The sequence below is a fragment of the Microtus ochrogaster genome, chromosome 4 (genome assembly GCF_000317375.1).
Source record: "Microtus ochrogaster isolate Prairie Vole_2 chromosome 4, MicOch1.0, whole genome shotgun sequence".
Lineage (NCBI taxonomy): Eukaryota > Metazoa > Chordata > Mammalia > Rodentia > Cricetidae > Microtus > Microtus ochrogaster.
The window spans coordinates 30,536,990-30,549,255 of NC_022011.1; the positions used below are offsets into that span (position 1 = coordinate 30,536,990).

The 12,266-nt window shown below is 51.3% G+C and overlaps 1 protein-coding gene across 2 annotated transcripts in view; it reads left to right on the plus strand.

Annotated features, from left to right (window-relative positions):
• The first annotated feature begins 345 nt into the window (after nt 1-345).
• The window catches only part of Acsf3 (acyl-CoA synthetase family member 3), a 35,771-nt gene continuing 23,850 nt past the window's right edge, over nt 346-12,266 (plus strand). Inside the window, exons 1-5 of one of the 2 annotated variants that reach the window (XM_005345810.2) lie at nt 346-450; nt 5,742-6,431; nt 7,432-7,587; nt 8,717-8,871; nt 11,141-11,286. In XM_005345810.2, coding sequence (XP_005345867.1) covers nt 5,766-6,431; nt 7,432-7,587; nt 8,717-8,871; nt 11,141-11,286 — 1,123 coding nt within the window. In that variant the 5' untranslated portion in view covers nt 346-450; nt 5,742-5,765. The other variant, XM_026778804.1, reaches the window with a different exon arrangement.

Sequence of the window (12,266 nt, forward strand, 5' to 3'; positions counted from 1 at the left end):
AAGGGTAGAGGTAGGTCATCTTTGGCTACATAGTAAATTCAAAGCCAGTTTGGGTTATCTGAGACCCTCTCTTAAAAAAAAATAAATAAAAGTTAAAGCTGACCCAATGCAAGCAACATAGAACTTTTTCTATCAGGACAAAGGATCCAGAGGTCTGGAGACAGCCGTCAAGCACCTAAAAGCCACTCTTTGGCAATCCTGCACAGGACTTAAGACCAGTCTTGGTCTGTGAATAATCCGGAACGCTCGAGTCCGGAACCCATTACCCAGGCTATGCACACGGGGACATATTAGATAGACGGACGCATTTCGCCTGCGGACATTTTTAGGTGTAGGACTCTTTCCGGCCTGATCCACACCTCGGACTTCTCAGGCCGGTGCCCCACCTCCAGTGACCCCCATCTGACCGCCGGTGAGCGCGTTGCAGGGAACAAGAAAGAGGGTGTCGAGGTGAGCTGGAGCTTTTCAGGGTTTAGTGGGAGCTGTTGGGCAGCTGTCTGTCGTCGCGCGCGAGAAACTTCTGCTGAATGTTAAACTCGTACCCATCTCCCAGTGCTGAAGTCCTAGCGGAGCGTCTCTCTGGTTTGTTTGCGTGGAGCACCGCGAGGGATGCAAGTTCAGGCCTGGCTCCGAAAGGCCGATGGGTTCCGAAAGCAGACTGTGCCTGCGAGGAAGGGCTGCTGGACTTGGAGCGGGACCGGGAATTTCACTAAAAAAAGTTGTTTTGATTTTCGTCCTGGCAAGGAACTTGTTTGTGGCTACCACTAAGACTTGTGGAAGGCTCCAGATGTTGCTGCGGGAGCGCGGGTGAACCTGTGCTTTCCCTCGAGGGAGTAACTGTGAAAACGTGAATGTCCTAAGTGTTTCCCCCAAGGCCAACGTGATTGTTGTGAAACAGGGCTGTTGTTCTTGGACTTGAGATAGATGGCTTCATTTTCTAAATGTAGGGACACGATCACAGGTATCCAAGCTGGCCTTGAACTTACTATTTAGCCTAGTAACCTTGAACTTCTGAACCTCCTGCCTCCACTATGACCAATTTAGGTGGTGCTGGGGAACAAGGCAAGCAGTTCCTAATACACTCCCAGCTCCTAGATGTCTTTTTAAAATGGTAGTTTATTATGTAGAGTGGATATGGTTTTAACATTTTTTATTATTTGTGGATGCTACTTTAAAATATAGTTTTGACAGTTCCTGACCCACAGGTATCACGTGCATTCTCTGGTATCCCTGGACCTGAAGAGGTCAGAGACCCATGCAATGTCAAATGCTCCCAATAGACAGACTTTGTTTTATTCTGAAGAACAGGCTCCAACCGAATGAGCTAGTAGTTTGCTCAGCACTGACAGATGTATAAGCGCTTGGGCCAGGCTCACGCCTGAAGACCGGAGCAGCTTTGGAGGCCGGAACTGGTCCCATTTCCATGTATGGGAGAGTGAGGCACTGCCTCAGAGGACATGGTAAAATGTACAAGAGTTGAAGGTGGCTCAACGGTGCCATCCCAGCCTGTGCACAGCTGTCCAGACAGGATTCGGGTTGCCCTTAACTCTGCCCTCCTCCCTGACTTACCACACCGGGGTCAGTGTATCCTCATGGCGGTCACCGTTCTTCCTGGTGTGGCCATCTCCATGGGAACTATAACTAAGTCTGTTCCACGAGGAGTCCGACTTGACCCCTCCTGATGCTCAGTGTCTGTACATGGTAGGAATGCCACCAACCTTCAGGGCTCAGGACTCTGTCCCAGAGGACAGTGCTGTTTTCTTCAGCTGTGCTGTAAGTAGAGTCCAGGCAGAAGTCCTGCAGCTGCATCACCAACTCTGCCTGCTCTGAATCTTGTGACCATGCCACTGTGTTGCTTATGCCTGGTTAACCGTGTTGACCCAGTCTTACCACCTCGCAGTGTATGGTGGTGTCAAAAGTAGGGTAAACAGAGATTAGTGGAGACCAGCACCCTACTGAGCATGCATATTTGAGTTTCTGTGCGTGGTGACCTTAGACTTTTCCTGAGGACCATTGGTTGGTTTCAGCTTAACCAGTCACCACACGTGCGAGCGTCTTTTTGCATCCCTAAGGTCATAGTGTTAATGCAACGTGGGGTAAAAAGGGTTTCAGCTATGTGTGCTACTGCTGAGAAGGCTTCTCTATTATGACTCAAACTCATGGCCTCCCCAGGACTAGAGTATATCAGGACTGTTCTCCCAGGGCCTTGTATATTGTTCCCGTGTGCCATAGTCTCTCGGGGCAATTCTTCATCAGGAACCTAGCTTCCTGATGCTGGCGCGTTCCCACATCTGGGTGATGGGTAGGAACTACTTCCTGAGGGCTCAGCTCTCCTGGCACTTCAGGAGAGTTGTGCCGTTTTGGGGGCTGTGGTGAAGCACTTGTTGGATGCTCCTTGTGTCTCTCACACAGCAGGTCTTCTGTTTGAATTTCTCTGTTTTCTGTTCCCTTGTGCAGAGACAGTAGATGAATCCCAACTGTCTTGTCCTTCCCATTCATCCCCAGCATCCCGAGTCTTCTTATACTCTAACCCCCAGGAACCTGGCCACAAGTCTGTAATTCTGAAATCCCACACAGCAGGTCTTCTCTTTGAGTTTCTCTTGGTTTTTGGCATCTTCGACTATAAAGCAAACGGAGGAGAATGTGTTGGAGTAAGGATGAAAGTGCTGTAATTTACTTTACGCTTCCTGGGTTCTGGAAGGCCACATGGCTGATGCGTTCTTGGCTTCCCTTGCCTAGCCCCGCTGTTTCCTTGAATTTGTCAGTATCTTTGTAGAAGTAGAAACCCAGGGTGTGACAGACCAAGACCTCTGAGCCCCTGTGGAACAGCGCCAAGCGCAGCCGTGGTACCTCACTGCCGTATGTAGACCTCGTGTGGTCTCCAGGAGTCAGTGTGTTAGGGAATGGACATTGTGCACAGAGCCGCAAACAGCCATGAGCTAAACTTCTGCACAGAGGAGTGAGGTGGAGCTTTGCTTCTGTCTTGACCAGAGTGCCTGGCTCGAGGAGAAGCTAGCCAACCCCAGCAAGGGGGCAGGGAAACTTAGTCAAACCCAAAGATCTTGAGCACTGAACGAAATTTAGTTCTAGGAAGATTTATTGATGTAGAATTTGCTTGGCTAGATAACTATTAAAGTATCACAAATAGGCTGTACTTAAGAGAACAAAGCTGTCCTGACGTGGTGACAGCACACCCTAATCCCTTTAATCCCCAGCACTCTGGAGGCTGAGACCAAGGCAGGCAGGTCTATTGAGAGAGTTCCAGGACAGCCAGGGATACATAGTGAAACTTTGTCTAAACAAACAAACAAAAAGGCAAAGCTGCTTTTAGTACTGGCAGCAGGTAATGTTATGTTGGCTTGCCCCTGGCAAGCTAATGGAAGAGAAAAGTTGTCAGAGATGTGTCAGGGAGCTTGCTAGTGGAAACAGACCTCACGAGGGAATTTCGCATGCGATAATTCTGTGAGGTGTGGATGGAATGAAGGGAGGTGAGGCGAGAGATGGTCATTTTGCCTTTGTCCTAGGATAGTTCAGGGCTCCCAGCTTTCACCCTAAAGAATGCCAGCTGTTGTGTCTGTGGGGGAAGGTTAGACACATGGCCTGGGATGGGGCAGAGGTTCCCTCAGCCGGTGTCTTTATTGACCTCTAGCACTGAGTGATGTCTAACACCCCAGTATTTAGTGCCTCTGTAACAACAGGTTAGCAGTACCTTCAGCTGAGCAGAACCTCTGCACGGAGCCACTCCCTCTAGCTCAGAGTCCCCTCCAAAGTAGGTGTGGCCTTCAGCTCAGCAGAACCTCTGCACGGAGCCACTCCCTCTAGCTCAGAGTCCTCCAAAGCAGGAGTGGCCTCTTGTCTCACAGCAGTGGTTGGGGGAGACTGCTCTAGTGAAAGCCGAAGTGATTGCAGGGTAGGTGTGGCAGCCGGGGGGGCCTTAGTGGAGAGTGGTGTGTTCTAACTGCTGGAGGCCAGATGGACTGGGGGTGGGGGCTGTCTTCTCACTGTGAGAGGCCTGGGCAGGGGCGACAGATGACGTGAGGGTTATAACCAGAGGAATTTATGTTGCTAGCTAGTACTGGGAAGTAGATCCAGAATATTGGGTGGCCTCTGGACCCACTAGATGCCTTATGCAGAGCCAGTGTGGAGGGTGATGGCCCCTCTGTTGTTCTGGAGTGGACTTCAGGGTCCACAGAGCTGATACCCAGTGGAGCATCCCGGTAGGACTAAGCAGTGACATCTCCTCCCTCTCCCTGAGCACTCTTCCTCCGCTTGTTCCAGCTATAATTTAGGAGTTGTGTTTGAGAAGACAGATTGAAGAGTTATCTTTCAGCTGTTAGGAGGAGAAAAAGAAACAAACTGGTGCTTCCTGCCTGGTGACCTTGCCTGCCTGACGGCCTTCTGGGTCACAATTCCTGAATGGCTATCCTTTCGGATTGCCAGAGAGAAGCTCTGTGTCCTCCCTGAGCAAGTTGTGTCTCAGATGTGTCCTGGGAGCAGCAAGGGTGTGTGCCAGGCTTTTTCTTTTGGGCCGCCAACCAGCTCTCAAATCGGGACTGGAGACTTATTAGATGAATACTTGGCCTTATCTTAGCCCTTCTTTATGTTTCTCTTCTTCTGCATTTTGCCTCGGGAGTTTTTACCTTTCCTTTCTCTCTCCCTCCCTCTTTCCTCCCCGCCTCTTTTCTTTCCTGCTTCTTGTGTCCAGCTGCCTGGTTTCTGGCCGTGTGCGTGTCCCTCTCTTTCTCTGTTACTTTCTTCTCTCTCCAGCCTAGATTTCTCCTACTACTTATTCTCTCTGCCTGCCAGCCACACCTGTCCCTCTCCTGCCTAGTTATTGGCTGTTCACCTTTTTTTTGGGGGGGGTTGGTTTTTCGAGACAGGGTTTCTCTGTGTTGTTTTGGAGCCTGTCCTGGAACTAGCTCTTGTAGATCTGGTTAACCTCAAACTCACAAAGATCTGCCTGTCTCTGCCTCCCGAGTGCTGGGATTAAAGGTGTGTGCTGCCACAGCCCAGCTCGTTCAGCTTTTTAATAGATCAATCAGGTGCCTTAGGCAGACAAGGTGAAACAGCAACACATCTTTACATAACTAAACAAGTGCAGCAGAAACAAACGTAACACACCTTTACACAGTTAAAGTGATATTTCTCAGCTAAGCAAATGTAACGCACGTTTGCATAGTTAAGTATTCCACAAAGATGACTTTTGAGTCCCTGTGATGCCTGCTTCTACTGACTAGTGATTTTCCAGGCTCAGAATCCCAAAATCTATTATTCAGGATCTACCTTAAGTGCATGTATATTTGGGTCTCTTAACTTAAAATTGTTTGGGAATTTTGCATGTTTTTGAAATCTTTAAAGAAGCTGATTAAAAAGCTTTATACTAGACACTTTCTAAAGATGTTTGATTGAAAGTGTTGGCCTCTCTCTCTGTTTAGGGGTGCTTTGTTAACAGTGTCTGCAGCACAAGGCGATGGTGGTGCACATGTTTAATCCCAGCACTTGGGAGGCAGAGGCAGGTGGATCTCAGTAAGCTCAAGGCCAGCCTGGTCTACAAATGAGTTCAGGATGGTCAGGACTGTTACACAGAGAAACCCTGTCTCGAAAAACAAACAAAACAAAACAAAACAAAACAGAGTGTCTGCAGTCTTTTGGGGTGTTTGGAGAGTGTATTTTAAACCTCGCTGGGAGCAAGACTTGGTGAACCAGGCACACACTCACACATTGCGCTCTCATCCTCCCAGCCCGGCCAGTGGTGTGTTGGTGCGATGCCACTCTACTCGACACTGCCCTTCAGGCGTCTCATCTGGTCCTTGGCCTCCAGTCGGCTGGTTCCCAGAAGGCACAGCAGACATAGCCTCCTGCATACAGCTCCAGAAGCCCGCACAGATGGGATTGCCCCCGTGTTCATCCGCGCCCTGGCCTTTGGGGACAGGATTGCCCTTATCGACAAACATGGTCGTCACACCTACAGGGAGCTTTATGACCGCAGCCTTTGCCTGGCCCAGGAGATCTGCAGGCTTCGGGATTGTAAGGTTGGGGACCTCCAGGAGGAGAGGGTTTCGTTCCTGTGCTCCAATGATGTCTCCTATGTTGTAGCTCAGTGGGCCTCCTGGATGAGTGGCGGCATTGCTGTCCCTCTCTACTGGAAGCACCCTGCGGCCCAGCTGGAGTATTTCATCCAGGACTCCCGGAGCTCTGTGGTCGTGGTGGGCCAGGAGTACTTGGAGCGCCTAAGTCCAGTGGCCCAGAGGCTGGGAGTCCCTCTTCTGCCTCTCACGCCTGCCATCTACCGTGGAGCAGTGGAGCAGCCCCTAGAGCAGCCGGTTCAAGAGAGGGAATGGCGTGACCGGGGTGCTATGATCTTCTACACCAGTGGGACCACGGGGAGGCCCAAGGGTGCACTGAGCACCCACCGTAACTTAGCAGCTGTGGTGAGTGTTGGGTGTGCTCCAGGGGCCTCTGTTTCCTCCCCTATCCCTCTCCCAGCCTCACTTACGTCATCACTGAGTAGGGTCCTGCCGTGCTTCGCTGAACGACAAGACTGTATAGTCACATAGTCGGGCTGTGATTAGGTTGGGATTTTTAAGAGCAGCTTCTGTGTCGACTCCTGCCTTGTGCGTTACCTTTGTATTCAGCTACTCCCAGAACCACCTTGGCAAAACTCACCAGTCCCTCACTCTGTGTCTGACTTACTCAGATCACGTTCTAAAAACCATGTGTATGTGCAGTGAAGTCTCCTGTACAATAGGAACAGTAAAGTAACATGAAAGCCGACACACAGAGGAAGGCAGCAAGTGAGCCCCCAGGTTCCTTGGCACATGGCATGTGGTTCCAGCCACTAGACACAGGTGTGATAGGGCCTGTGCAGCATCCTTCCTGGAGGGGACACTCAGCTTAGAGCCCTTCTTCTTCCCTAGTAAAGACACAGGCTGTGATGGAGCCAGTATCCTCACACTGATGGTCCAGGGCGCACGAAGGAGCCTTGCCCAATGACTTCTCAGTGAGAGCTGAGAATGTGCCTGGGAATCTGCCTGTGTCTCCTGTCATAGCTGAGCGGGTGACCGTGGTGCAGGGACCACAGACGGCTCAGCACAGGTAGGCAGCTATGCTAGCCTGCGGGTTCAGACTTGAACTCTGCTGCAGTCTGTCCTTTGCGGGGACCATGCTGTGGGCAGTAGTGCCAAAATCCCGCCTCTGCTTCCCACAGTGTTTGCAGAGCCTGTTCCTGGGCTTTCTAAGGTCTTTGCAGTCCCCAGTTTACGTGTTTGTGCTCCCCTTTTCCCAGTAAGTGGGAGAACCCAGTTACTTCCCTTCTTCAGGAGCAAAGAACATCTTTATTCTCCCTTCGCTTTCTCCGGATCCCGTGGACCACTTGTCTGCCAGTCATGCCCACACTCAATCCCTGTTCTTAGGCAGTGCTGTTTCCCACAGGTGACTGGACTGGTCAACGCGTGGGCGTGGACAAAGAATGACGTGATCCTTCATGTCCTCCCGCTGCACCATGTCCACGGTGTGGTCAACAAGCTGCTCTGTCCACTCTGGGTAGGAGCCACCTGTGTGATGCTGCCCGAGTTCAGTGCTCAGCAGGTAAGGCAGGACCCAGGGTTCTCTGCGACCCAGTGAATTTCTGTGTGCGCTGTTTTCAGTGTCTGCAGACTGGAGGATTAAAGCAGCGTATATTTATTCTCCTAGGTACCTAGTGTACTGGAGGACAGTGTCTAGAATGAGTCTGGTAGAGCCAAAAGCAAGGTTCCATCTGAAGGTTCCATAGAGGTCTCTCCATCTTGCTTTTTTTAATGGCTTCTAGAGGCACCTGCTCGGCTTGTGGCTGCATCTCCCCATTCAATGCAGCCAACTTGAGCCGTCATCTCTCTTTCGCATCCTCTAATGTGCATGTAAATCAGGATCATTTCCCTGTGGCTAGACCCACAGCTTGATCCCCTCTCCAATTGGGGAGCAGGACATGAGGAACAGCCTGTCCTCTGCCACATCTTCTCCGGTTCCCACAAAGGACCCCCTGCTGGGGGACCCACAGTAGTCCCTGGCGTCCCTCCTCCTGCAGCAGTCGATGTTGGTCCTGTGCAGGGGAGATGACAGTGGGGCCAGCGTCACTGAGCTGTGTGGCATCACTGCCCAGGGCAGTGTCTCAAGAGCAGCAGTTCAAGGACACTGCTGCGTTAGAGCAGGCTGAGCTCACACTGTCACTCCCACTTGGAACTGGAAGGAGCAGGTCTCGCACCTTCGTTCTTTCCGTCTGTTTGACTCTTGGGACCTCTGCTCAGTCACTGCAAGGTGAAGATTGTTAGGAATTGGAGGGCTCTGTAAGGAATTACCTTTTTGACAATCTGGAATTTTTAATTTATGAGCCAGACTCTGCCCTTACCTGTGATGACAACGTGGTACTATTCAGTCTTGTCCTGCATGCCTCATACTGATCGTATTGAAATAAAAATGTAACTGGTGAGAAATTTAAGTGCTTTTATACAAAATATTTCTAGAAATTTATTATGGGGTAAAATGCAAAGTTCACATGAAGCTTTCTGGATAGGACAGCAGCCCACCTCCTGCCTGTGTTGAGCACTGCCCAGAGTCCAAAGGCTGCCCCATGAGGCCACAGCATCCGTCATTAGGAGAGACCTGCAGTGGAGGCAGGAGGTAGCATGCGGCTGGCAGCTGTGCTGTCCTCTGCTGAGTGCTGTGTCCTGTCTCCCTCTAGGTTTGGGAAAAGTTCTTGAGCACAGAAACTCCACGGATTAATGTATTTATGGCAGTGCCCACGATCTACAGCAAACTGCTGGACTACTACGACAAGCACTTCACACAGCCCCATGTCCAGGATTTCGTGCGTGCAGTTTGTAAAGAAAAGATTAGGTGAGTGGATGGGGCCCATTGGCAGTCAGCAGTCAGCCTCATGCTTAGTGTCTGATGGCTCTGTGCATCTAGTAGTGTACGTCTGTGTTCTGTCCTCTGCTGGGTCGGTCCCCCCCCCCCCCGTCATCTACGCCCACATGTCTGTCTACCCCCCCAGTCATCTACGCCCACGTGTCTGTCTATCCCCGTCATTTACGCCCACGTGTCTCTCTATCCCCGTCATCTACGCCCACGTGTCTGTCTACCCCCCCCAGCCATCTACGCCCACGTGTCTGTCTACCCCTGGCACCTCTGCCTCTCATGTCTCTCTGCTGCTCTGCTGGAAGAAGGCTGAGAACTGGAGCAGCCTCCTCCCTGGTCCACTCTGGCTTGGCTGAGACTCCCCTCCAGTCTCCTCCCCTGGCTTCTGGACAGGAACTTCTCATGGCCATGAGCTGAGTGAAGTCTGTTACCTGTTCAGTGGCATGAACTTTGCCTTCTCTCTCCTGAGAGCCTATGGATATAATTTTCTTTCCCAACTTTATGTTGAAAAGTGATTTGCTAACTACAAGTGATCATAATGTTGTTATGGAATATTGCTTTATGTAAAGGTGTGTTACATTTGTTTATGCTGTATTTGTTTAATTATGTAAAGGTGTGTTGCTTTTGTTATTCTGCATTTGTTTAATTATGTAAAGATGAATTGTTGTTTCACCTTGCCTGCCTAAGGCATCTGATTGGTCTAATAAAAAGTTGAATGGCCAATAGCTAGGCAGTAGGGGGATAGGCAGGGCTGGCAGACAGAGAGGATAAGTAGGAGGAGGAATCTAGGAGAGAAGAAGGGAAGGGGGAGGAAGGGAGGAGGTAGGGCAGGACACTCAGGGCCAGCCAGAGATAGAGCAAGCAGTGAAAGTAGGACACATGTAAGGAAAGGAAGGTAAAAACCCTGAGGCAAAATGTAGATGAAGAGGGGGCTGGAGAGATGGCTCAGTGGTTAAGAGCATTGCCTGCTCTTCCAAAGGTCCTGAGTTCAATTCCCAGCAACCACATGGTGGCTCACAACCATCTGTAAAGAGGTCTGGCGCCCTCTTCTGGCCTGCAGGCATACAGACAGAATATTGTATACATAATAAATAAATATTTAAAAAAATGTAGATGAAGAGAAACAGGTTGGTGTAAGTTATAAGAGCTGTGGGACAAGCCTAAGATAAGGCTGAGAGTCCATGGTGTGATTTGGTAGCTGGTTGGTGGCCCAAAAGAAAGCCTACTACATAGTGTGGCTTACTTGATCATCACACACAGACCTGATCCATGTTCCCAGCAGGGGTGGATAGGGTGCTTCACCTCTTCTGCCAGAGGAACGGGGGTGTGGCACTTGGGAAGGGGCTGAAGCTGGATGAGAGTTGCAGGGACAGCTTTGATTTAAAACTCCAGGCATGACCTGTGTGGCTGCCCAGCAGCCAGCTCTGTGTGCCACACATCCGGGCCCAGAAAGCAGTGCCTTATGTCCCTGAGAGACTTCCGGATTATCCGAGATAAATGCAATAGCATTACATTTTTGCTGCCTGCCATTCTTATGCTCCCTTTCCAAAAAGACGCTTTGAGGAAATGAGGGCCCTGTTTCAGATGGAGCTGCTGCCTCTCTGGGCCCCTACTCAGGCCTGTCTCTGAAGCACTCTGGGGTAACCAGTGCTCAGGAGCCAGAGCTAGGAAAAGATCAGTAGATCCCACCAAACCCACAGAACCATGGGCACAGTTGCCGTCTCTGAAATACAGAACCCTCAGCAGACTGCTGGTCTCTTGTTGGCCAAACATCTCTAGAGGAGAATGGGACTGGTTCCCACCTCACTTTAGATGACACCCAAAGCACCTTCCATGGAATTGTGGCAGAAAGCACCGTAGGGACGCTTGAGCACTCTCCCTCTATCACTGCCATCGCCGCCTCCAGTTGCCCGTCCTTCTGTCTGTCCTCCAGCTTCGGCAGCGCCTGCCTCCTCCTGCAGGTGTGTGGCCTTTCCCCCATCACCACCGTCCCGTCGTGGCCACTGTTTTTAGGACTGTTGGTGATCAGCATCGTACTTTTGGTGCCACCGAAGATGCTGCTTTAGCTAACATCCCTTTGAAAGAGCAGCTTACATTTACATAAACATACTGGGAAAAAAAAAGCTTTTTAGAAAGCCAGTTTTAGCCCCAGCTCACTTTGATCATGAATGTTCAATTTAAAGATGGAAGTGTGCCTGTGAGCGGCCCCCAGCAGAGCTAAGTAAGCCCCTGTGGTTGTGCTGCCTAGGCTCATGGTGTCAGGCTCGGCTGCCCTGCCTGTCCCCCTGCTGGAGAAGTGGAAGAGCGCCACGGGCCACACACTACTGGAGCGCTATGGCATGACGGAGATTGGCATGGCCTTATCCAACCCCCTGACAGAGGCTCGCCTGCCAGGTACCGCTGCCCCACAGCTGTTCCCCTTCCATTTCCCGTGCCCTAATGCGGCTCCTCGTCCACTTGCACTTAGATAAGAGGGACACAGGACACTGCCCTCTGCATCAGATTACAGGGCCAGAAGTACCTTCTCAAGGTGACAGCCTCCCTCTCCCCTTGTCCCTTTTCTACCACGAGCTGGTGGCAGGAAAACAGTGGGGTGCTTCATTCCAGCCCTGTTAGATCATTTCCCCTCCTGGAAACCTAGCAATCATCCTAAAACATCTGGCTTCCTTCTGGCCTGAGCTATGGTGGTGTTGTGAACACCATGTCCAGGTTTTCTCCGTGAGCCTGTGTCACACAGTACATACTTGGGCATGGGCTTATGGGTTTTTAAATTGCTGCCATGTGACCTGTGCTATCAGTGTTTTCCATGTTCGTTATTTCCACCCTCGTGAAGCCAGGTTGACTCCAGCACTGACCTCAAAGGCATCCTGTTCCTGTGCCTTCTTCTGTGGATCAGGGGGATGCTGAACCCGTGTTTGAGGGAGCATTGGGAAGTGGGCAGAGGTCTCTGGCCAGGCAGGAAATGGTAGGGGCCCAGGGCTGAAGTAGGCATGGCTATGCTAGGCAAGAGTCAGAAGCACTGGTGGCATCTGAAGTAAAATGGCCCGACTGCTGTGGGGAGAACAGTGGCGGGGTACCCAGATGGCAGGCCCTCATGTGGGTACCCAGACAGCAGGTCCTCCTGTGGGTACCCAGATGGCAGGCCCTCATGTGGGTACCCAGACAGACGGCAGGCCCTCATGTGAGTACCCAGACGGCAGGTCCTCCTGTGGGTTCCCAGACAGACGGCAGGCCCTCAGGTGGGTACCCAGACGGCAGGCCCTCATGTGGGTACCCAGACAGACGGCAGGCCCTCATGTGGGTACCCAGACAGCAGGCCCTCCTGTGGGTACCCAGACGGCAGGTCCTCATGTGGGTACCCAGACGGCAGGCCC